This window comes from Pleurodeles waltl, chromosome 8, assembly GCF_031143425.1.
Source record: "Pleurodeles waltl isolate 20211129_DDA chromosome 8, aPleWal1.hap1.20221129, whole genome shotgun sequence".
Classification (NCBI taxonomy): domain Eukaryota; kingdom Metazoa; phylum Chordata; class Amphibia; order Caudata; family Salamandridae; genus Pleurodeles; species Pleurodeles waltl.
The window spans coordinates 1326399078-1326426145 of NC_090447.1; the positions used below are offsets into that span (position 1 = coordinate 1326399078).

The window sequence follows — 27068 nt, forward strand, 5'->3', positions numbered from 1 at the left end:
CTATTCATTATTTAGTCACCAGCACAGAATGGTGAGAAACAAGTTAGTTGAAAGGCAACTTGTATTTAGAAAAAACACATAGAATGTTTATAATACAGATACAATGTAGAACAAATTTTAATTTCCTCATGCTCACTTGTTATTTTTGATAGGAAAGAAATATCTTACAAAAAGTAACCAACATGAAGAGTCTCTTTAAAAAACAATCAGGCAGCGGTTTGTGGATTTTTTCTTATGTTTTATTAGCTTTGATATTCCCATAACAATATAGCATTTTGAACAAGCTTATTTAAACTCATTAAAAAAACAGTGGAATTTACAGATTCTATACAAAAAAGTCAGCTCCAGATCAAGTGCTAAAATCAAAGCTTTAAAACCATTCCTAGCAGACACAAATAATTGATATGTTTTTTACATTTTGCCAGGGATAAGACCATACTTCTGCCCTTTTGTGAGTTTAGGATCCCAGACCAGAGATGAAGGGTAAGAAAGAAAACACATATTTTACATAGAGATACAATTGTAAACTACATACAATAGTATTTCTTCTCACTAGAAAAATATTAAACCTTCACAAATGTTTATTTACAAGTCATTCATGTATGAGCATAAGTATGAAAGCTGGAATATGCGAATAGGAGGGTATTTGCTAATGCAAGCTTCTAAAACCTTATCTCCATGGTACTTGAAATCTAGGTGAAAGACTGAAAATATGATTAAGCTGTGTTTTGACTTAAACTGGCTCACATTACTTCAAGTTTCAGTTTTTGTTTGAATTCACAAACACCTGACTGTCGGTGGCGTCCACTATCCTGTGTATCAATCGTAAGGAAAACTGCACTGCTGAAGGAGATGGAAAGACACCGCTTACATCCAGGGGGTATATCAGCGAGAGTGACCCAGGCTCTTCGTCCTTTAGTTATTATGGAAGGGGCTGCAGATACTGATGGCACCAGCACAGGTTGACCCTGCAGAATTACAAGGGGGTGTTCCCTCATTTACATGGGGCGTGGCCACAAGCAAATGAGAGAGTTCGCCTTTGCACCCATGTCTTGTCACATGTGCAGAAAGAACCTGTCGGGAGCTGAAGTGATTGAGCGCCACACAGCCACAGGTTCGAACCACGGCCTTGTCTTGAACTCATCTGCTCTCATGAACGCAGGTGGGAATTGTCGGTTGACTCCTGCGCTGTGGAGAGCGCCCACAGGCAGTGTGTCAGATAATTCGGGCAAAGATTTTTCCCTTCAGTCAAAAGCAGGACCATGTTGCTGTATTTCTGAAAGGTTTTACTTGAGAACATGTAGGGAAAATCTACTACAAATGTTACCGAAAAAGCAAAATGGAGGCAAGTGATTTAATGAATGATGGATTCTAACTCTAGTCGACAATTTCTAGAACCTTGAGCAGGAGCAAAAAAGAAGAGACACCTAGTTTGAGAAAAGAACTGTTGAGAGAGACGACCTAACTCAACAGACTGTTGAGCAAGACAGATAAACACGTGGAAAAGCTGAAAATGATAACAAAAATGCTCTGATGGATTGAAATATGGGATTGCTTTTAACTGAAAAGAGTTATAAGGAGTACAGGATGTTTCAAAACACATGCAAGAAATTAGGATTAAACTACCAAAGCCTGGAGTCAAATCTTTAAAAATATTTGTGCATATTTATGTCAAATACAAGCAAAAGTTAGGATCTTCTGATCTCGGTGTAGTTTAGGTCTCCTGTGACGATCCTCTTCAAGAGTTTGGCTAGGAGTCATTAAGGTGATAGATGACGTCATCAAAGCAAAGGTAAAATATTCGGTCAGTCAGACTTGGTGTTTTTCTCTCTTGTTTTCACTGGGCAGAAAAGTCAATAAGGCTCGTATTTCTTTTTGAAAATACTACAGAAATTAGGATTGTGTTTGCAAAATATTTCTCTGACCCTTAGCCCACTTTCATGGACACGCCTTTGTAACATTGTTTCTAATGTAATACTGTACAAATCTATCAATGGACATAAAATATAACGTGAAATGTAAAAAGGAAACCATTAATAAATCAAAGTTCTGCACCGTAGTCTAATCATAAAATGTACCTAAACTGGCGTAGGCTTCGAGGTTATGAGGCCAAGCGCCGAAAGAAACAGATCACAATAAAAAATAAAAAAAACACATGTGCATCCATGTACAGTAGCTATGCTTCCTGCAACTCTGCTTACAACCGCGGAACTAATATTACATTGACAGCATTCTAGGAAGGATAAACATGCCTTATGTTCCTCCAGCAAACATGGCCACCCATCTGTAATGCCCATTAGGTAAATGAAAGCGTCCCCTCCAACCCACTCTAACATCAGATCGGTTGGTGCTCATTCTCACGTGATGACAGTGAGAAGTGAGGGCCGCACTAGAAAAGCTCTATTTGGCTCACCCTCATGATTTACTCAATTTTCCTTTGTTACTGGTCAATCAATGGTGATATCGGTCATGCATGGACCAGCCCTCTGTCTGATACATATAATAGCTGAGTGGGTCTGTTCATGATGTAAAGACTGTCCTAGGAGTAGTCAAAGGGTTGAGGGAGAGTTTTTTGTTACTTTACATTTGAGCTCCTCTTTAAAAAGTCTCCTCTTCCAATATAAATGTCACTAGAAAGAAATCACATGCTTCAGGCGTGTGCAAGCTACCGCAAGCACACACTGATTTATCTTGCCATCTGATTATTATGAGCGACTGGAAGACAAGCAGTCCTACCTGAATTACCAGCAGGAGTAACACAATGATGGTAATGTAGAAATCTAGGGCTAACCAAAATATTACTGTTGAAGCAATAGGACAATTCTGCCTTGTATTAAATTGGTATAACCCACTTTCTGGGTGGGGAGAGGATACGTTTCAGCATTGTCAAGTGTACCAATCTGCCAACGTCTCTCAATGCTCAGCACCCTTTCAGTTTAGCTCACACTCTACACAGAGAGAAGACATCCCACAACCACTCACTACACCTAGCAGCAACAGATAAAACCCAAAGAGCGCAGAACTACACATATGTGGAGGGAAAAACACACATTGACAATCTCTGGCAGCAAGAGAGCATACCCCCCAGTGACCCCAGTGGTGAGGCAAAAAGCGCTGCTATTGGGAACATCCCTACTACACGCTATTAGGGCACCAATGGGTGCAAGGCATAGCTGAGGTCTTCTGGCCATCACTGGTGTACACTTACAGGAGCTATCTTAAACCAGCAGCAACCTCAATAAATCATAACAATACAATGCACAATCATTATTTTACACTTGGTGTGCAGATAGTACTATCACCCCAGCTATTCACAACTACTGTACCTAAAATGTTTTCTGCAGCACAGCAACATGTGTCTTATGAGCCATTTTTATTCCTAACTGTAAGGCAGCCTACTACTTACAGCTAACAAACGAGGTGTACAGACATGCAGAGATAAAACCACCACCCAACCCATGGGATTGGTGCAGCTTCAGTTATGTTAAGGCTGTCCAGTGATGATATGGCTCAGCGCTCACAAGGTTTTTCATTTTCACAGAACTGAAAATGGATTTGTGTACATATCCGGGCAAGTGCTGCCAGACAATATGATGCTGCAGAAGAATCACCCACTTTTGTTTTCTCGTCATAAGTAAAGTGCACAAATCCAAGTTATATTTGCTAGAAGCTATTCCAGTAAACAGTGAAATAACTGATTTATGGTGAACAGTTTCCCAGAAAACTCTGGAAAGTAGCCCATCTTTATTTTGTAGTGACATGCCAACATCAGAGCCTTTGCAACACCTTGAAGTTACACCCAGGATTTCCAGCCTGGGAAGAGTCTGCTAAGGTTCTTTGGATCCATGGCCTGCTGGATGAGCAGGTTCACTTGCCCTCCCACAGTGAGCACAGTGCCCTCCTCCACTCCCTTTAGCTTCTCCTGCAGCCTCAGGAGAACACGTTCAGCCACCTTGTTGAAGGCCTGGTCGTCGTTGCTAGGTAAACAAAGGAAAGCCAAGTTAACTCTGCATTCAGGGAGTTGTCTCAAAAGTGTTAAAGAAGAGACGAACTTCCTACCTGTCCTTTCTGTTGCATTCCGAGTCCTCGCCGCCAAGAGTTGAGGCGAGGTCAGGCTCATCCTGCTGCAAGTACAGGGCTTTCAGGGGGTTCATTGTCCAGTCAAAGAGCGGATCGTACAGCAAAACCTAGCGGAAATCAAGACACATCTATTCACTGTGACATTATACAAGATATAAATGCGTTACGAACAAACAATAGCATAAACAAGTAGCTCGGACATTTTTAGATGAATCCCAGACATACCCGAGAGCCTTACACTCCTATTTAGCTTGTCAAGAGATGACCTCTGACTCTAGTGGCGAGGACTCAGCTGATGCTGGTCTGTGGGCATGAATACTATATGGGATACTTTTTTGAATAATGACAGAATAGCACCTGGTTTTGTACTCTTATCTTCGATAATCCTGGTTATACTCTCTCCTTCCATTGATCCAACTTGGTGGCTTAATTCTATACCTTGTGTAAACTCCAATTCGCAGAAGAGCTGACAATGCATTCTCTTGGTGGTAGCGAATGGATCTAGGCAAGGTTCTCCTCATTCATGGAAGAGACATTGCGGCACCTACAGATGTAGATGCCATTCATAATCCACAAAGCATCAGTGGCTGAGTTTGTCTGCCCTGGCATTCACTAATTCCACCAAGTACTGTATGACTAGAAAGATGTGCTGGTACTCCACGCAAGTCCAGAGGTGCAGAGCCTTCTAGCATGCAGTCTATGGTACCACTCTGTCCCGTTTGTTGCAATGCCACAAGGTGTTAGCATTGTCCGTGAACACCTGAGCCAGCCTTCCCTTGATTGATTGGAGGAAGGATTTCAATGCCAAACGGATAGCTCTCAGCTCCAGGAGATTGATGTGAAGCTGAGCTTCTGCCCAAGACAAGATTCCTGTGATCTACAGCCCAGAAGCAATGCATTGATTACCTCCAGGTGAGGTACGTAGAGGGGTCTGCCACTGACCCAATTGCGGTTCGGCAGCCCCCATTGCAGATCTTTTGCAACCTCCTTCAAAACCTGGACCAGATAAGAGAGATTTTCCAGGGGCTGTGCCCCCTGGGACTTCAGATGCCATCAAGTGAACTTCACCAGTAGGATGCAGGGTGACTAGGAGCATCAGAGTCAGTCTCACCAAAACCCACAACTGAGGTTGAAACATCAAAACCATAGCCCAAATGTCATTGACTCTGTGCTCCGGATTAAAGGTGTGGAACTACACAACATCCAGAATGGCTCAGATGAAAGGGAGCATCTGAAAATAAGTTAGGTGTGACTTCAGGATGTTGATAGTGAGCCCCGGCAAATGCATTAATTCCACCATAGTCTGGAGGTGGGTCAAGACTGCCTGGGGCGAGCCCACCTTCAGCAGCCTGTGGTCGAGTTAGGAGAAGACTGGGACCCCTGACCTCTGCAGATGTGCTGCAACTATCACTTTTGTGAATACATGAGGAGCACTGGTGATGCCAAAAGGGAAGCAGAGCAAACTGGAAATGCTTGTGGCGTAACGTGAACCGTTATACCTGTAGGCCTGCAGGACGGGACAGGAATGTGGAAATATGCATTCTGGATGTCCAACGCTACATGTCTATGGCATCCAGTGCAGACAGAACCTGAGCTAAATTGGGCATCTTTAAGTCTTTCTGTAGAAGGGCATAGAGGGGGTGGGGATCTAGTACAGGTTGGAGGCCACCATCCTTTTTCAGCATCAGAAAGTAGCAGGAATAGCAACCAGAACATACTTTTGATACTGGCACCTTCTCATTGCCTGTTTGACCAGCAAAACGTGCCCTTCCCGATGGTGCAAGGAGAAATCTTCCTCAACAGCGATTTGGGGGATGGTGGGCAAAGGTGATGGGATTTCCAGGAATGGAAGGGCATAACCCCTCTGTACAGTTTGGAGCATCCACTTACAGTAAGTTATAGCTTGCCATTGTAGCAGGTGGTACCTGATCCTGCCACCCACAGGAAGGTTGTGCTGTGCTGTGGGCCTATTAAGCCAGCCAGTGGGGTGGGGGACTAGACCCTACGCTGGGAGTGGGCTGGTGTCCTATATGGAATCTGTGTCCCTGGCCAAGAAAGGACTGGGAAGCTTGGGCTGGTGGGTAAGACTGGTGCTTCAGATGCCATGGAAGCTCGGACCATAGCCATGTAAGGGGCGAAAGGACTGTTGCTGGAGTCCCAAGGAAAGGTCCACAAAGCATGGGAATATAAGCTGAAGGTCAAGGACCTCTGCTGCCCTGTGCATCACTGTCACTAAAGATGCCATGAGGAGAAACAAGGCCAGATTATGGAGAGGTGCCCAGGCCACTGGTGTCATTCAGCTCCTCATACCAGTACCCTGGTAGCAATCAACCTCAAAGGTGCCACACCCTCTTCCTCAGTGTTCAGGTATGAAAATGTGTTCAGGGGCCGCAATTCGAGGGGTGGACATGGTCCAGATAGTGCAGATGTCAAAGCTGAGCAACTTTGGGGCGGTGCCATTTGAAAGTGGGAGATCACAATCGGCTCTTCAACTGGCGTTGGTTCTGGTGTCAGTAGAACTGGGGCGGGGAAGAATGGTGGCACCCATTTCGGCATCAGTCAAAATCCAGGTGCGGATTTAGAGGGGCTGGCTGGTGCTAGGATGAACCTGCAGACTTTAACCCTGCAGGGGTACCTCTCAGCCCTGTGTGGCCCAAAAGCACACCAGAGGGGGTCTTAAGGAGTGCATAGAGTCACAGAACTCCTTGAGCTGGAAAGGGATCACACCAGCTCTGGGAAACTCAGAGAAGCATGAAGCAGACACAGCTGCCGGCTCTTTGGGTGGAGAGTGTGAGAGGGGCTTAGCAGTGTTTGCTAGTGGATGCTGAACAGCGATTCAACTTTGTCTTGTGTTCCTTTGACTTGCCCGATCTTAATGAACATTACTTTGATTGGGATGATGGTTGTCTGCGGAAACTGCTCCATGAATGGCCTGAGATCTCCCTCGAGACTGGGATCAGTGCGAAGCAGTCTTCAGTTGCGCTGCCAGAAGCTTCAACGACTGCTTGCAACTCACCTTTGGAATCATGGACTTGAAGTCAGAGCAGGCCTTGTGCTCGTGGCCTGACCCCAGGCACCACTGCAAATCAAGTGTAGTATAGAGACAGACATCATTCTGTGACGTTCCTCACATGGTTTAAATTGTTGGGAGACATGTTGCTAGCACACTGGGAGCATGCTAAAAAAGACTTGAAACCAGTCAAAAAAAATAACAGAGTTAGTTCTATGGCTCTGTGCTGTTGGTGCATAGGAAAGGAACTGATGTCAGCATACCAGGATGGTGCCTATGTAGGGAAACCACTCTTCAGATGTGGACATAGTCGATGCAGAGCAATCCAACACCAGTTACCGGCATACAAAGGTACTGCTCAAGATTTTTCAGATCCAGTCTGACACCTGGGGTATATTCTAAGGTCAGAAGTCCCTATCAGAACCCATTGTCCTGTATTGGACAGTTGCCACAAATGTTTTCAGACCTGGTAGAACCGCAGATAGTTCCTTCAAGTTGGAAGAGCGACTAATCTGCTCTACCTTAGGAGAAACGTAGGTGACTGACAACAGAGTGTTGAACCTCATATATAACCCGAGATAGCTGCTATTAAGGCACTGGTTCAAGACAAGCCCATTGAATGACAAACACTACTGAATCCTGCAGAGGGATAAACAAAGAACTGGGTACATAATGAACACAGTTCCCTAAAAGGAGGGCTCAACCCTTCTCTGCAGGACACCAGAGCTCAAAGATTCTCTTTCACCTCCATCCATTGCTGGGCACGTGCCAACTGCAAGGCTATGACAAATTCCTCGTCAGTGAACTACACAAAACCCAGCCATCTCAGCAAACCATCTCACCAAACCAATCAAAATTCACACATGGCCACTAGCCCATATCTTCAGATTGATGCCACTTAAAGCTAGAAAAATAATCTAAGATATGTCTAACCAACTAGCAAATTGTCTGGAAAATGTTTAGAACTGGGTGCAAACTATCTCTATGTGTATCAACAGCCAGCAATCTAAAACCCCGTTGATGGGCTCTGTGGATTAAGCACCTTTCCCAATCTCATAGCCCAACTTGATGGTGATTACCCAAAGCTGGTTCCCTTAACCTCTGCACTCTCTGACCATGAGATTTCCTTCACCCAACCACCAAGACAACATATTTCAGGGATCCCCCAATTTCTCCTTCTATCCCCCCAGTGCCAGAGCTCACACAATGCACTAGTGCATACTGCAGGGATCTGTAATATGCACTTCTGCATCTCTTTCTACATGGGCTAACCCAAAAGATATCCACAGACTACTCAGTACCTGCTGTCAGACTTATCTTCACCTTGAAATAGCAAGATCACATCACACCATCCCAAGCCATTAAACAGGTGCCAGGGAAAAGACAGTACAGGTAAAGACCCTATGCTATTTCCCCAGGCGTAATCCTTGCTACATAACCAAAGTTTCCTTCTGACCAGCAACCCAGACACCAAAGGTCAACATTGCTGAACTTACTGGCTACACACCTGTCAAGGTTCTGGTGGTAAGCTCCTTAATAGTGAGGACCCTACACTCAACAACACCCTTACACCAAACAATATTAGAGAGCTGAAGCAACCCGTACAAGATTTATAGGGGCCTGCGGACAACTATCTTGCTCTGAAAGTCATGTGGTGCTGCACCTGCCTTTCACCCCTACACGATTCAGCATACTGAATATCAGTCTTCTTCAACTTCTCCCACCCGTTCATGCTGATGGTCAGATGCCTTAGACTTAACTCAGCTCTCGTCATCTACTGACAACTGCAGGCTCCTCAGTGGAGGTCCAAAAAATTAAGGCTTCATAACCTCTAGTTTCTCAGAAGTGGCTTTGCCGGTGAGCATGCACCTATGATAGAGGAGCATTAATCTTTAAGGACGAGAAGAGGAGACTAGAAGGTGATCAGACAGGTGAAGGAGACGCTGCCATACATTTTTCAATGTGGAGAGGGCAGGGGGGTGATGTAAAGAAGAAAAAAGGGTGAGTAGAACAACAAAGGCCTACATGGGATATGCTGAAATGTCAGGAAGCGGAAGAGGAACAGCATAATGCAAAGGGATTGATCCAAGTATTTCCACATTTGGTTACATACAAAGATCAAATAACGTTTATTAAAAAAATATAAAAGAACACTTATGTACATCTAATTAAAAAATAAATAAATCAATGCCTGTAAAAATTGATGCTCAATCTCGCCTCAATATCTGTAATGTCACCTAAATTAGATCTGTGTTTATCTTTCGTTCATAACCAGTTACAATTTTGGAACTAAGGCATTAAAAATAAAGTAGCTTGCCTGGATCACATCATTTAGTAAGGTGACAAAGCTGCGATCAGAACATATCCCTCCTGAGCAGATAATTATGACAGTGCAATCACTAAACCACAACTTAAGCAAAAAAACATTACATTAAACTCTTTAAGGATTTGTTTTTTATAAATAAAGCAAAAACTGCAGTTGTCTGCAGAGCCCTGCAAACTGAAAAACAGAGGAAAGCTAGATTAGTTAGGATGACAAAGAATTACCGTTATCAGAACTGTTTCAGAGATTTACACAGAAAGAAATTCCTTTAATAATGCCCTCCCTCATGGTAACATATGTTGAAGTCATAAAAACCGGCTCAAAAAGAATATTATGCACCAGTCCAAGGCACAATTCTGCACGGCCAGGTGGGTCATAAGACTATCACAAGCTTAAGCTGCTAGAACATAATCAATACTGCATTTCCTTCAAGCTACAGTATTTCAGCTCTACAATTTGTGTAGTGACCTGAACATGGAGCAAAGTCCTTTTTTTATGATATAGAAAAGGATATTTACCTCAACAATTGTGAGCAAAGCTTCTTGTGAATTTCTCATAACTTCCATAGTTTTTTCACAACACCTGAAATACAACACAAATAATAAGCACGTGAGATTTACAATACTGAAAAAATAATAAGTATACCCTTCTCACTCACTAAGGCTGACAAAACATAGCTCACCTGTCTGATTTAAAGGCATAAGAATAATATTTCATGATACGAGGACATAATAATCAACACTGTTATAACTGTTGCAAGTGAGAACATTAGTAATTTTTATTCCAAACATCTTCAATCTTTTAAACATAATGTTGTTTCTTCGTGTAAAAGAAGATGTTTAACTGTATGAAGTCAGCTCACTACTGCTGAAAATCCAAATGGGTCATAGTCTAGTGACATGTACCCCATCTACGTAAAACAAACACACATGCACACTGAAAGAAGCAGGTAGAAATTGAGAAACATACTGTTACTATTATAAATTTAAGATATGCTCAAAGTTCAATAACATGCCTGCATGTAAAAAATAAGGTATTAGCAGTATAAAGAATGAGAGATGGGTGGTCAACAGCCATTATTTAACACTTGCTGAGCCGGGCTACTTCTCTAGGGCTGAAATTAATACAATTTCTGAGGTTACCGTTCAGAGAGACTTTACAATTTCATTAGCATAGTCGATGCTCTAGACACCAGGACATTAAAATGAAATATCTGTGGTGGTTTTGTGAATACTTTTTGTGTGAATTCCCTGTATGTATCTCTGTGGAGGGATTCTAATTTAAACAGGTGGTATAATAGCAAACTAGAAAAAATGTAATATATGTGAAATTGATATACTTAGTGATATCAAATTAACAATGGAAATGTTTTCCAATACAATGGTTAAATAGAAAAAGTTACTTGTCTGTGGTAACCATCTTTCTGGTGGATACTCTATTCACCTACAGATTTCTCACCTGTAGAACAATGCCCAGGGGTCAGACTGGATCTGGATACTTCAAAGCAACAAAGTCGCCAGTAGAAGTGAGGTCAGGTGGAACCACAACATCATAAAGCACCCGCCCGAGTGTATCAACTACAGTTTCTTTCTGCTTTTTTCCTAGCCTTTGAGGGCAGAAGGTATACTGGCATCACTGATGAAATGCAGTACCAATGAAAAACTAGAGATGGGATCTTATTAACTGTTTCTACTAGTCACCCATCAAACAGGGAGGAGGGCAGGTCTGTCAGGAATCTGCAGATAGAGGGAGTATCTTCCAAAAAGATCGTTACTGCTGGTAAGTAACTTTTTCTTCTAATGGGTACTTCTACCAGCAGATTCCTCACTTCTAGAACAGATTCTCCAGCAATACCTAACCTGGGAGGAGGGTTGGTAGATGACGTAGACCAGGAAATGCTGCAAGAAGGATCTAGCAAAGTATCCACCCCAGTGCACCTTCAAAATCAAGGCAGTGATGCTTTGCTAAGGTGTGCAAGGAAGCCTGTGTTGCTGCGCTACAGATCTCTGCAATCGGGACAACCTGAGCCAGCTCAGAAGTTGTTGACTTAGCTCTGGTGGTCCTGATCCCTGCAGGTGGCTCCTTCTTGGCTAAAGTGTAGGAGGTCTTAATGAAGAGGCTGAACCAGGATGAACCCCTTCTTAGTTCCACAATAGCCCACAAGGAGTTAGTCGTCAGACCATTATTTCTTGGTGCATCCAGGTTGAAATTAGGATCCAACTAATGCAAATGATCCTTCTCTTTCGTAGGATGATGAGGGGAGTAGAAGGCTGGAAAGGTAATGGATTGGGCAAGGTGGAAAATAATAATCACCTTAGGAAAGAAAGCAGTTCTGGTTTACAATACCAGCTTGTCTGGAAAGTTAGTATTCAACGGAGTACAATAAGTAAGGGTCTGCAATTAAATGAGATAGCAACTAAAAATAGTTTTGAAGGTCAACATGTGAAGGGAACAACCGTGCACAGGCTCAAACAAAGTCCCCATTAAAAATGTGAGAAGAAAATTCAAGTCCCACTGAGGAACCACAAATGGGAGTAAAGAGGTTATTCAGGCCTTAAAGAAAGTGCATGACTTACACACATTACAGCACTTGGGATAACTTGGACTGCAAAGGATCCACACCATTGTCTGCACACCATGCAACAAAGTTGCTACTCCTGCTGGAATAGGCCAACTTAGTGATAAGATGACATCTACCACTCTCGGTAGCAGCTGAAAGGAAATCAATTGTCCCCACTCAAGCATGAAGGTGGAGGCTTTGGAGATTGGGGTGCCAAACCATTCCCCCCCCCCCAACTGGAACAGAAGATCTGGTCTCAATGGTAGGCAGAGCGGAACACATTGGCAAGAGCAGGAGGTCTGCATACCACACCCCTTTTGGCCAACTGGAGACAACGAGAATGACTTGGGCCCAGTCTTGGCCAATCTTCCTCAGAACATGAGGAATCAAGGTTTGGGGGGGTGGATGGTGAGGTTAGCGCATAATGCAGCTTAAAGTTCCCCCACAACTAAATGCATCCCCAAAAGCTCCCCTCCATGAATACTGGAACGCACAGAACTGCTGCCACTGAGCATTTTCCGAGGAGGTGAAGAAGTCAATCTGAGGAGTTGCCCATTGGGTGGAGATGTCTGGACTACCTCTAGTAGAAGATGCCACTCGTGATCGGCAAGATAACGCTGGCTCTGACATTCAGAGACCGTGCTAGGTGGTGAGCCATATTCCTTGGCAGTGTGCCCATAACCATAGTGTCACTGCTTCAAGGCACAGGATGGGAGACCGTATTCCCCCTTGCTTGTTCACATACCACATTGCAATTGTGTTGTCTGTCACTGGACAGACCGACCAATGATGGAGGGGAGGAAAGCTCTGAGTGCCAGCTGAATTGCTCACAATTTGAGCAGACATATGTGAAGTACTTGGTCTTCAGAGGCCCCTGACTATCTCCAGATGAGCTCTATACCCTAGGACAGAGGCATCCATCAGTAGCATAGTCATGGCCGGAGAGGGAGTAAAATGCATCCCACAAGACAGGTTTGTCTTCTTTCACCAAGCCACTTTTGCCCCAGCACTGGGTGAGATCACGATGGAGTCCAGCAGATCTCCTCTGTACTGGAGCCATGGGGGTGGGTGTGTGTGTGTGGGAGTGTGTGTGTGTGGGTGGGAGTGTGTGTGGGAGTGGGAGTGGGAGAGTGTGTGTGTGTGTCTCTGTCTGTCTGTCTAGGAGAACTCAGGAAGCCAGCAAACCTAGGAACCTCAGAACTCCTAGGACTGAACCTTTTGCACCTTAATGGAAGGATATAACCATCTCCTGGATGTCTCTGGTTCTTTGCATCAAAGGCAAGGTGAGTTGTTGTCCTCTATACTGCCAGATGAGAGGGTTAGGCTGCTGTTGGGAAGCTGGCTGGTACTGTCTGGGACGAAAAGCAGTTCCTCTCCCAAAGCAGCGAACACAGCAAAAAAGGCTGGTGGCCCTTGCTCGGAGGTGGAAGCTGAAGACCTATGGATCAGGCTGTGCCCTTACTGGTCTTGAATGCAAAAACAACAGATGATAGACGGAATGCGGAACAAATCAAACATTCACCCCCAGTCCCAGATCTGTGTTTAATCCATCAGTTTTTTTTGCTTGCCATGCCATTCCAGTTTGGACCCAACCATAGGCAAATCAGTCTTGACTCTGCTCCTCATGGAAACAGTCCAGCCCGAACTGCCAGGCCAGGCCCTCCCTGAACCAGAAATAAGCATCTTAGGACAGGTTTCGGGAATCAGGCTGGCTTAAATCTGGTGGCACAGCGAGCACTGGGGTGACGTGGTAGAAAAATAATTGATAGATTAAACACAGATCTGTGATTGGGGGTGAATGTTTGATTGGTTCCTGTAGGAAGGTAGCCTCTTTCTGGCCTTGTTACCCCCACTTTTGGCCTGTTTGTGAGTGTTTTTACTGTCTCACTAGGATCCTGCTAGCCAGGGCCCAGTGCTCATAGTGAAAACCGTATATTGTCAGTGTGTTTGATATGTGTCACTGGGATTCTGCTAGCCAGGACCCCAGTGCTCATAAGTTTGTGGCCTATATGTGTTCCCTTTGTGGTGCCTAACTGTATCAATGAGGCTCTGCTAACCAGAACCTCAGTGTTTATGCTCTCTCTGCTTTTAAAATTGTCACTGCAGGCTAGTGACTCATTTTACCAATTGTGACTGGCACACTGGAACACCCTTATAATTCCTTAGTATATGGTAGCTAGGTACCCAGGGTATTGGGGTTCCAGGAGATCCCTATGGGCTGCATCATTTCTTTTGCCACCCATAGGGAGCTCAGACAATTCTTACACAGGACTGCCACTACAGCCTGAGTGAAATAATGACCATGTTATTTCACAGCCATTCTACACTGCACTTAAGTAACTTATAAGTCACCTATATGTCTAACCTTCACTTAGTGAAGGTTAGGTGCAAAGTTACTTAGTGTGAGGGCACCCTGGCACTAGCCAAGGTACCCCCACATTGTTAAGGGCAAATTCCCCGGACTTTGTGAGTGCGGGGACACCATTACACGCGTGCACTACATATAGGTCAATACCTATATGTAGTGTCACCATGGTAACTCCGAACATGGCCATGTGACATGCCTAGGATCATGGAATTGTTCCCTCAATACCATTCTGGTATTGGGGGGACAATTCCATGCATCCCCTGGACTCCAGCATAGAGCCCGGGTACTGCCAAACTAACTCTCCGGGGTTTTCTCTGCAGCTACCGCTGCTGCCATCCCTCAGATATGTTTCTGCTCCCTTGGGGCCTGGGCAACCCAGTCCCAGGAAGGCAGAACAAAGGATTTCCTCTGAGAGAGGGTGTTACACCCGCTCCCTTTGGAAATAGGTGTTAAGGGCCTGATAGGAGTAACCTCTCCTGGCCTCTGGAAATGCTTTGAAGGGCACAGATGGTGCCCTCCTTGCATAAGCCAGTCTACACCGGTTCAGGGATCCCCCCCAGCCCTGCTCTGGCGCAAAACTGGACAAAGGAAAGGGGAATGACCACTCCCCTGACCAGCACCTCTCAAGGGGAGGTGCCCAGAGCTCCTCCAGTGTGTCCCAGACCTCTACCATCTTGGATGCAGAGGTGTGAGGGCACAATGGACACCTCTGAGTGGCCAGTGCCAGCAGGTGACGTCAGAGACGCCTCCTGATAGGTGCTTACGTTTCTCTGTAGCCAATCCTCCTCTGAGGGCTATTTAGGGTCTCTCCTGTGGGTTTCTAGTCAGATAACGAATGCAAGAGCTCACCAGAGTTCCTCTGCACTTCCCTCTTCTATTTCTGCCAAGGATCGACCGCGGACTGCTCCAGGATGCCTGCAAAACCGCAACAAAGTAGCAAGAAGACTACCAGCAACATTGTAGTGTCTCATCCTGCCGGCTTTCTCAACTGTTTCCTGATGGTGCATGCTCTGAGGGCTGTCTGCCTTCACCCTGCACTGGAAGCCAAGAAGAAATCTCCCATGGGTCGCCAGAATCTTCCCCCTGCCAACGCAGGCACCAAACTTCTGCATCGCCGGTCCTCTGGATCCCCTCTCATCTTGACGAGCGTGGTCCCTGGAACACAGGAGCTGGATCCAAGTGTCCCCGACAGTCCAGTGGCCCTTCTGTCCAAATTTGGTGGAGGTAAGTCCTTGTCTCCCCACGCCAGACAGTAATCCTGTGTACTGTGTGAAATGCAGCTGCTAGAGCTTCTGTGCACTTTTGCAAGATTTCCTTTGTGCACAGCCTAGCCCAGGTCCCCAGCACTCCGTCCTGCATTGCCCAACTCGCTGAGTTGAACTCCGACTTCGGGGGACCCTCTTTTGTTGTGTTGAGTCGACAGTCGTGCTCAGATCTTCTGAATGCCTGTTCAGGTGCTTCTGCGAGTGCTGCCTGCTTCTGCGTGGGCTCTCCGTGTTGCTGTGCGCCCCCTTGGTTTCCTCGTCCAAGGGACGACCTCCTGGTCCTTCCTGGGCCCTGGCAGCACCCAAAACCTTCAACTGCAACTCTTGCAGCTAGCAAGGCTTGTTTGCGGTCTTTCTACGCGGAAACAACTCTGCATCCGCCAGCACACAATGGGACATCTTCTGACCAAAGAAGAGGTTCCTGGCACCTTCCGTTAGTGCAGAATCTTCGGCTTCTTCCACCCTGAGGCAGCCCTTTTGCACCTTCATCCGGGGTTTAGTGGGCTCCCGCACCCCCTGGACACTTGCGTGACTCTTGGACTTGGTCCCCTTCCTTTGCAGGTCCTCAGGTCCAGGAATCCGTCTATAGTGCTTTGAAGACAGTTGTTGTCTTTGCAGAATCCCCTATCTCGACTTTACTGTCTTTCTGGGGTAGTAGGGTAACTTTACTCCTATTTTTCAGGGTCTTGGGGTGGGGTATCTTGGACACCCTTAGTGTTTTCTTACACTCCCAGCGACCCTCTACACTAAGCCTGGGGTCCATTCCTGGTTCGCATTCCACTTTTGGAGTATATGGTTTGTATTGCCCCTAGGCCTATTATCTCCTATTGCATTCTATTGTGTTCTACAGTATTTGCACTACTTTGCTAACTGTTTACTTACCTTATTTTGGTCTGTGTTTATATTTCGGGTATTTTACTTACCTCCTAAGGGAGTATATCCTCTGAGATACTTTTGGCATATTGTCACTAAAATAAAGTACCTTTATTTTTAGTAACTCTGACGATTGTGTTTCTTATGATATAGTGCTAAGTGATATAAGTGGTATAGTAGGAGCTTTGCATTCCTCCTAGTTCAGCCTAAGCTGCTCTGCTATGGCTACCTCTATCAGCCTAAGCTGCTAGAACACTACTAATCTACTAATAAGGGATAACTGGACCTGGCACAAGGTGTAAGTACCATCAGGTACCCACTATAAGCCAGCCCAGCCTCCTACAGTTCCGCATTCCGTCCATCATTTGTTTTGTTTGCTCACTGCTCTTGAAGCATTCCAACACTGAGTTGCCCTCAACCCCAACGAGGCGGGTATCATCTAAGGGAAGATCTTTAACTGCGGCCTGAACATCAGATGAGAAGTTGGACGTCCGAAGCCGAGCAGGACTTCTTTTTGTGATTAAGGTACCAATAACTCGTGCTACAGAGCCGGTCGTATCCAACCTAGATTAAATTGTGTTTCATGATGCATTTTATTTGTCCGCTATCAGTTCCTGGAAGTGTTCTTTCATATCACTGGGATATGAGGAAGAATCATTTGGGACATGTCCCATAGTGTATGGTTATTACGTGCAAGTAGGCAGTTAGTGTTAGGGGACTTGATGGCCATACTCCCTGCAGAGAAAGCCTTCTTGGACAAAGGTTCGAGGGCTTGTAGGAAATGCACCAACTCACTGGGCTCCTAAACATGAAGCCTGAATGACTAAGCTCCACGGTGATGGGTGTGAGAAAAGGAATGATGGGACTCTGGGGCAGGACGATACTGGCAGGCTACCAGCTGGTTGACCACCAGAGGTAGATGGGTTGCAACAATACATTGTTGAAGGGGAGAAAGGGTTCTGTAGAGGCTAAAGAAGACAGAAGAACCTCAGTGAGGATGTTAATATTCACCTGGTAGTAGGCACTTGAAGTTCCAGAACATCTGCTGCCTTCAGTACAATTTTATGCAATGAGGCAACCTCCGAAGTCGGTGGTCCTTTAGAAAATTCCATTGCCAGCTCAGGGCACTGGCTGAGGAGATGCCTTGAAATTCCAGAGAGTCCTGACCTTGGGTAGGATACAATCCAAATTTATGGGATTGAATCTGTCCCAAATACCTTGTGAATACATGATCTATAAGCTTCCTCTTCTATCAGTCTCTGAGCCTCCCGCTAAGAATATATCTGAGGCTCGATGTCGGACTGCAGCGTCAGTGAAGTTGCATCTGGTGCCGGATGCAGTGAAGGTGAAAGTGGCACTGTCCATGGCACTGGCTGTGGTGCTGAGAAGTGAACAGCCAGATCGAAATGGTAGGAGGGATCTGATGGAGTGGTGGTGAAAGGCATCAGTCGAAAGGGTAGAAACAGAGGCATGTGTATTGAGGACCTCAGGCCCATAAGTGCACCAGATGGCGTTGATGCCTTGGAGAAAATGGAAAACAGCACTCAAGAATACTGCTGGATCTGATCCCAGGTTCGGGAACTCTGGATATTATGGCGCTAAATGCTAATAAAGAGGAGCCTGTGGTGCCAATGGTTCCTGATGTGGAGGTCTGTCAGGAGCCGGGTCCATGGAAGGAGCGTGGCTGCATAGAGTATATATCCTGGCGTCAGTGCGATGAGCCCCGGCTCCGAGGATGAAGGTCCTGCAGGAGAGGGCAAGCATCTAGGTGACTTACCTCGGGAACATTTATTCTCTTCCCTCCTGTGCTTTCTCTTCTTACCAGAGGAAGATGATAGAGAAGTCAATAACAAAAATGTTTGGGTTGGTGAATTTCATCCTTGGTCATGGTCATATAGAGCTTGGCCTCAAATTCCTTCATGGCCTTAGGATTCACAGAAAGAAATGAGGGACAGACTTGGAAAGTTGATCGGACTCCAAACACCATATGTAGGAGGCTGGTCCTCTATGTAGTGTGCAAAACTAAGCATACTGTACTGGGGGTCCAGGCAAGCATACGTTGGTTTACAGAGGTAAAAACTACACCATCTAATCCTCTAATTTTTATGGTAGCTTGGTCCAGCAAGTAGGCTCATCTTGGAGAAGTGCAATGCATTTGTTATACTCCCAGTATCAATAAATAAAGGCGCACACTCAAAGGAATAACTCAAGATCAATTTACAAAAATACTTCAGATTTTTATAACATTTTAAGACCAAGATCATCAAAATCAGCTCAGTACTTTTTAAGTTATGAATTCTTAAAGTTTTAATGAAGTTAGTTTTTTTTGCGTAATTACGCACAATAGGAATCAATGGAGAAATACTTTGAAAATTCACAGTAAATCAGGCAGTGCGTTTACCAATGTCTTCTTTTGAAAGTACATCGAGGTCGTCGATGGGTACCGCTCGACCAGCTGGACTCCTGGTTTGGCAGGAGCAGCTGCAGAAAGTCAGTGGAGCTGGTGCCAGGCCACTGTGGGGGACCACTTGGAAAAGCACTGCACAGGTGGACTTAAAGGTAAGTCCGGTGGGTTTCCTTGGGGTGTCAAGGTCACAAGGGGTGGGTGGCCCTTAGGGCACAGCTGGATCTTCGATGCAGGGCACAGGTCGGCCTGGTGCAGAGTAAGGGGGCCCTTGGAAGCAGGCAGTGGTACCTTGCAGGGTTGTTTGCAGGTCAGCAGGGGCACTCTGGTGGGAGGTCTGGGTGGCTCCTGAAGTTCCTTGACTGGGGCTTCTGGGTGCCCGATGTGAGGTGACCAGTACCAATGACTACTGCACAGTCTGGCCACTGGAGGGTGCAGTGCAACCAAATGAAGTGGCCTTCACCGGGTCTTTGGTTCCTTGGGGTTGCAGAGTGATGCCTTCACTCTGGAGGGAGATCTTTGGTGATTTCTGAAGAGTGGAGGTCCTCTGGGGTTTTGTAGAGTCCATCCAAGGTCCAAGCAATCCCTCAGTGGCGATTGTCGAGTCCTGAGTGCAGCAGGCTGGGTTTGACACCTTTTCTTTGTGCAGCAGTTCTTCAGTTCTCTAGCCTTGGGTCTTCTTTGTTGCTGGTTTTCTTGTGTCCTAAGAATCTGCTTTCTTGGTCTAGGGATGCCCACTAAATACTATATTTAGTGGGCGTTTTAGGGGTACCTAGTAGTGACCAATAGGCTATCTGCCTTAGGGTGGCTACACCCACTAAGTGGCCACTTCCTGTAGGCAGAGATCACTTCCCTATACCGGATTTGCTATTTTCCTTCCATGAAAGATGGAGGAAAATTAAATTGAGCGGTCACCTCGCAAGCAACACTTTAGGGGTGGTGCAAGCCAGGACTGACCACTCCTCCTGTCCTTTGTCTGATTTCCCGTCGTTGCTCCTGCCAAAAGTGGGGGTCTGCAATATGGGCAGCCATCTGCTGCTAGCAGCAGGCCTGGGGGTCGAGTTTCAAGGGCGGTAAGCCCTTTGAAGCTCGTTAGCAGGGCAGTGCACATTTCTGAGGGAGGGGGTATTAGCCCCTCCACGCAGGAAGGGCTTTGTTCTGAATCCCAGAGAGCAGCATCTCTCACCAGAGGGATTCAGAATCTTGTCTGGTGGCGGCAGGCTGGTTGTGACCAGCCAGCAACCATGCAGGATAATTAGCTTTGGCAGGGGCACCTCTAAGGAGACCCCTGGGTACTTTTTGTAATACATCTAATACTGGTACCAGTTTGGATTTATCATTTTGAGTTGTTTCATACCAAACAGCCCGGGCCCTGGCTCAGGCTAGCCATGAAGTAGCTGTGAAACTCATACTGACCAGTGTCCAGCACATGCATTAAAATGGATGCCCTGTTCACTTACTATGTCCCAGGGTTGGCAAGGACACACTAGGGGCATATTGCTCATGCATGTATGCCCACACATGCCATATAGTAAACCCTGCCTTATGGCTGGAAGGTCTGCCTGAGGGGTGACTTAACTATAGTGCATGCACTGTGTAGTGGACAGGGCACACAGGCTATGTGCCATGTCGAGTTTGTCTTTTAGGACTGCATCAGAACACTCAGCCTGCAATGGCAGTGCTGGGTGTTTCTGGATGCATGGCCCTAAAGGGTGGCACAATCTATGCTGCTGCCCTCAGAGGCCTACCCGTAGTACCCCACACTCAGGTACCTAAGTACAATTTACTAGGGACTTATAGTGGGAGTTAAAGGTATTGCCAATGCATCACTACAGTTTTAGCAAAAGAGATCTGGCCCAGATAACCTGGTTAGCAGGTGCCCTGAGCACTAACAACTTTGAGACTACATCAAATATGTGGCAAAAAGTGGGGGCTAACCATGACAAAAGAGGCATTTTCTCACACCATAGTCAGTCGGTATGGGGGAGGTCTGTGACTTAAATCTGTCCCTCACATTCTCGACATGGCTTAATGCCAGATTTGTTAGGGGGGAAACACAGTACTGTAGAATTTAAATTGTGAGGAGAAAATTACCTCAGAGAGACTAAGCTCTGGATCTGCGTTGAAGGTACGGAAAATAAGGGAACTGATGTTGATACGCCAGGGTGGGCACTTTATCGCCTCAGGTGCACCCCCTGACATCGCTTCTAATGCCATCAGAGTCCAGTACCCTTTCCCAGTGACTTCGTTGCTTTGAAGTTTATGGATCCAGTCTGATGCCTGGGGATTGTTCTACAGGTAAGGAATCTGCAGGTAGTAGTATCCATTAGAAATACCTAAAGCAGGTTTTGACACAGAGTCTCAGCTATTACTCAGCAGTTACCTAGGCATCTCCTCTCTTTACCCAAGAGTAAAAGTACTACGTCTCAACACTTATAGAATATTAAGATCCAACTGGTTTAGTTTGCCCCCCTTTCCTTCTCTTCTAGAGTGGATGAAGTCTGGTTACCCTGGGAGCTAAGGCTTAGAACACTCTCCCACTGGCATTGCAGCTGGTACCATCTACCAGCATATGTTCTTCTTCTCTCAAGACCACTTTGTTCCCATACGTTTCATCTTTCCAGTAGTTTTCACTTCTAAGGGAATGAAGCACCTAGAAATACTTTGGTGTTTATGCCTTCTAATTACCCCTTCAGCTAACAGTATCTCGGAACAATTGTTTACACTGTATTAAACACAAAAAAGTAAACTTCGATAGGAAAACTAAATAAAATATTGTCCTCATAGACCTGCAATACCCACCCAATATTTAGGGTTAATCAACATCTAAACTCCAATAGTTGTTATTCTATTTGATCCATATTGGATCTATGCAACCAAGATACCAGGTAAAATTGTTTCACGACAAATGCCTAAAATATGGAATTTTAATACCAATGTTTTTATTTTCTCTTCTATGGACTGTTACGGGATCTGCGGAAAAAAATACTGTGCATAACTAGGTAAGAACCCATCATGATGAAAAACTGGAAAACTTCAACTGGTACTCTTAAATATACACATTTTGAATTCAGTATACCACTTATTTTGTGAAAATCACTTTTCAGCATAATCAACCAAATTAATATCCTATTATTTAACATAAGGTCATATGCCTTATACAGAACCCTACATCCTGTACAACTTACTGATGAACTGATCTCAGCAACAATTTTAGCTATCACTACTCATTTGAAATCTCCCTTAAGACTCTTAATCCATGCTTAGACTTGTTTTACTAGCAGAGGGCAGGAAACTCATCTCTTTGAGAAAGCTTAATTCCCCTGCTGTTAACCATCCAGCATGCTCATTTATCACAGATTAACTCCCTCGAAATTCCCAAAATGACCTGAAAGTGTATTTCGTAATTTATTCTATTATAATTTTGTATTTATAAATTAATGCCCATCAATCGGTCAAAGCAAAGTACCAGTTCTAAACGAATGCCTCATTGATTTATAAAGACTGGATTAATATATATATATATATATATATATATATATATATATATATATATATATATATATATATATATAGTTGGTACTTAGAAAATTTGTACTTGCACAATTCATTAATTTTTGTAATTTAAAAGAGACCAATAATTATTTGTTTTAAGCATGAATACAGTTTTCTGTTGCACTGATTTATATGCAAATTTATATTTACACACACACGCTTTAAATACTAAAGGCACAGGTTTATGCAGAGAAAATGGACCCCGGCAACAAGGACTGACTGTGGTAAGTGTCACAGCACATGTAGAAGGAGGTTCCTTTTGGGAAGTTGAACTTCTCCATGTGCTGCAAAGAGCGGGAAGAAGCGTCATTAACTAGAGGCTGACATTAAAAAAGTTAACCCGCCTCCTTAAATACATTTTGAGCAAGTTAACTTTAACGGATGGCAGAGCATAACTTTTTTTTTAACAATATGAAGGCACCATCTTCACGTGACACAAAAGAAATACCCTGTCAATAATTTAGCAATAAAGGGCCTAAATTAGAGATTGGCGGACAGACACTATTCACAAACAAGATGGTTATGTCGTCCACCCTTTTACGAGTGTATTATATCGTAATGAACTTATAATGATGCGGACGAAATATCAGTCACAGTTGTGACAAAGTACCTGTCAGCCAACATCTAAATCAGGGCCTAAATCTGTTTATTCAGTAAAGACCATCATTACTTTACCAGACAGCAGAATAAAACACAGAAATGTACACCTCGTGTATCCAAATCAAAGCTTCTGTTTTGGAAGAACTTTACTACGAAGTAAAAAATGATCCTGGCTTTCGCCTTTAAAACCTCAAAGATGAATCAACATGGACAACAACATTTACAATTAAGTAAATTCCCAAGTTTGCTCTGGACAGCAAATCAATGAAACCAAAAGAGGGGTACTCTCAAGGGCAACCCCAACTACACCGCCCCAAAAACATGAGAACTTGGTATCATGCAGGATATTATCACAGTCCCATGCTACTGCACTGGAGAGGCATCGAGCATGGGAGGAATGAAAAAGCAGCCACGGATTGCTTGCTTGTAACTCTGGATTTCAGAAATGCTGCGTCTGTTTGAGAGAACATCCATACTGCACCATCTGCTATCCTTCTCAAATTCGCTGATGCTGTCACACTAGTGCTTAATGTGTACAAGAATGAGTGCCAGTGCCCAAAACCCTGCTCAGAATCCCTGGTCGGTGCAATTAAATGTTGCCTTGCCGAATACCAAGGCTGTGCAGTCTTAAATCCACTTTATGTCTTAATTCACTAATAGACACTGCCTGCCCCTTTACCTCACTCTAGCAGTTTCCTGCTTTCTCCCTTTGTGACCGTTTTCCATCTTCCTCTTCGTCCGACTTTCTTCTTTGTGTGTTTTCTCCCCTCTCGTCTCTGTAAACATCTAATGCTGAACAATAAGTGCTGGTCCCTAAAAATGAGTGCCGGCGGCGCCCACAGGCTCAAATCAAGCAGTCTATCACACCCAGCGAATTCTGTTTCTTCCCCCAGCCTAAAGGTCCTGTCTCCTTGGCTGCGTTGCAAAAGAGAGGTCGGAGGGAAATGCGGATCTCCTGATTCCCAAAGCAGTCCCTTGTTACCACAAATCTCAGGTCGTCCCTTTGAACGATAGAGTTTAGTTCAGTAATTAAGGTTTCCCTGCTGTCCACAGCAATCCCCAGTCCTCTGTTTGGCATCATAGTGGGTATCTGGTTTTCGATTTTTGTGGGAACAGAGTCTCCCCCAAACACCTCAAACTTGAATAACTCGAGCAATGTTGATCAGACATCCTCTTTATCAGATCTCGGAACATTCTCTCTTTTGTTGCTCTTGCTGCATTTTCCAGATTCCAATTTAGACTCTATTTTCGTCATGTTGTAACCCTGATTCATGGGCCTGTAACTGCAAATCCGTTGTTACCACTTAATTTTGCAATGTCTGGAGGTCTTATTCTGCAGTGTCCACTCTGTAATGGCCTTTTAGCATTGCTTCCCTCGTGGCAGATACTTCCCCCTATTTCCTTTGCAGTAGATCGCAAATCTTTTAAACCTTGCATGAGCTCAAATAGCATAGATTCCTACTGTCTCATGCTGGCCAAGCGTGGACCCCCACCTCGTATTCGGCTCTAGAGTCCTCGCAGTGCCCGAGGGATTTGGTATTGAAAACATCTTTCTCTCTCACGGTTTTGGCCTTCTCTGCTTTAGCAGCATCATTGCCACAGGTGGTTATGCTCCCCCACCAGACTGCCGCCGTTCTGTCACTTATCATGTACCAAGATCTAAGTAAACCCTAGTGCAATCTCATTTCCTAAAGCAGTCATGCTGTCACTCTGCCGAGCTGAGCAGGCTCGCAGACTGATACAGCACCAAGCCTGTCTACTTCACTTGGGCTCTCTCCCTTGCTGCCTCTGAACGCTTCACCACCAAGGTGTAGTAGTTCTGCGGGTCTCATGGATTCCTACGAGGACACTTTGTTTCAATCCTCTAAGCAAGTGTTGGTTCAAGGCCGCACCTACCTTCCTGGCCTCACTTATCAGTTCCACCTGTCTGAGTGTGTCAGCGCCACCTTGAAGGAAGTTATCAGCAGCACTAAGGAGTCCTGTCATTCTCAATTTCTCAGGACTGTGTTTTGCGATCGGCAAAAGAAGATGCTTAGTAGGCACGGGTCCATCTCACACACCCGCCTTGTGTCAGTCCAGATCCGTCCAGCTGGTGGAACCTCCACAAGGAGCCCAGGAGAGGAAGCCATGCTAGAGAATCACCAATCGGCCATCCATTGTTCTACGGGCTCCGCCACATGTCAGGAATATCAAAAATGGACACAGAACCCTAAAGAGTCAGTGAAACAGGAGACGATGAATGTAAAGAGTGGTAGTGGAAGAGGTGAATCACTAGTCTGTTATTTTCCACACTGAGGGAATGTGACAGGTAACTTTATTCTTGAGTTCCTCTAAAACAAATCTCCTGAATGAAAGCAACATTGATTCTTTATTGCGTGACAACTGGAAAACTGGAGCATGGCATCTGAGCTCCAAATGTAAATAAGATTTGCAATGATTATGCCAGAAAACGAACAGAAAAATGACAATTTTACCAAGAAATCAAATACAAGTCTTTCAATTTAACTAGCATTCTCGTTATGGGGTAAATATACTACTTTTGTACATGATTTCCAACACTATAGTGAATGACTAGATTTTTCAACACTTGCCCTTACGACATAGTCATTTAATTACTGGGTAGTGGGTTGTGCTGGTTTAAAATAAATAAAAAAAAAAACAATCTGTAAAGGGAAAGAAGATCCACCATACTGAGATGTTTGACTGTAAATACATTGGGTTCAAATGCCACAACTAGCCCAAATTGGACCTCGGAATGCCAAGCTGGCCATGGAATGTTTCTTTCCACTGTCTGCAAGAAGAAATAAGCAGAAGTTGTAGGGAAAACGCAGTCACCTTTTGCTAGAAGTGTTATTTCAGAAAAGCTTTTTGTTAAGTTTTTATCGAAATTAACAGAACACAACAACGATGCATATGAGATACTGAGGTATGAGTATAAACATGCATGTTTGTTGATTTTATTTGTATAACACTTAAAAAAGTATAATTGTACTATTTAACACTTTGGGGTCTAATCAGGTAGCTAAACCTATAGTGTAAATTCAAGAAAAGCAATGAACGAAGGGAAAAAGAAATATATGTTCATGGGTACTGACATAACAAGAATATTTATCAAAAAGAGAACGAGTTTAACAATGGGATTTAGTGAGAGAAAATGAAAAATGGAAGGAAGGAAATAGCTACAGAGATAGAAGTTACAGGATGTTAGGGGATGGGCAATACCGTGTTGAAAACGTAGCCCATGATGTTAAAAGGATAAAATAAACTCCAGTTTAGGATGGGTTTCTGGGGAATTGGACGTAATCAGGGGGTGGATTAGGAATAAAATTGTTGGTGAAACCACATTTTCTGCAAAATTCTGGGGTTCACCTGATTTTTCCCCTGTGAGTCGGGTGGTCTTCTAATGTATGTCAACCACACATCAAGTATGGAATGAAATGTGGTTGGCAGATTTCCTTTCTACAAGTATGACTTTGAAAGCAATTGTTAATAGGAGGTTCAGTGTGAGGAAATGGGGAGTATTATACAGTGTAGTTGTGCGACCTCACCATGTAATACACTCAACAACCCCCTTTAGGACCTTTACATTTTATTTGCAGACCTTCAGCTCACCCCCAGGTAGCTGTGGCTCTGAGCAGCAAGGCTTACACAAAGGAAGACATATAAAGCATTTAAACAGCACCAAAACTAATGAAGAAGAAAGTGACAAGACACCAAAGACATTTGACACCAATTTATAAAAATATACTGTATTTGTATGCATTTGTAGTCATCACAACAAAAAAGACCCAGATCCTGAGATATAGAATTTACAAGCTATAGTAAATCAAAGCATTTTACTCAACCGTGAATAACCACTGACCAACACAATCTATTTAACACTTTTCACAAAAATGTTTTGCTAGTTATATTACAGTTGTATTCCAGTCACTTAGAGTCACGTTGGGTGACCAACACCAGTGGGAAACCAGTCAGCAAGGTCCTCAGAATCAGTTACCTTTGCAGGTGAAGAAGTCTCCAGGCAGTTCCT

The 27068-nt window shown here is 44.5% G+C and overlaps 1 protein-coding gene across 1 annotated transcript in view; it reads right to left on the bottom strand.

The window, feature by feature from the left end:
• Positions 1 to 228: 228 nt before the first annotated feature.
• Positions 229 to 27068, bottom strand: part of ATM (ATM serine/threonine kinase) — a 1319133-nt gene continuing 1292293 nt past the window's right edge. The window contains exons 61-63 of the mRNA XM_069202321.1: positions 9932 to 9995; positions 4060 to 4187; positions 229 to 3977 (exon numbers count right to left, since the gene is read on the bottom strand). Coding sequence (XP_069058422.1) covers positions 3794 to 3977; positions 4060 to 4187; positions 9932 to 9995 — 376 coding nt within the window. The 3' untranslated portion in view covers positions 229 to 3793. The remainder of the gene's footprint in view (positions 3978 to 4059; positions 4188 to 9931; positions 9996 to 27068) is intronic.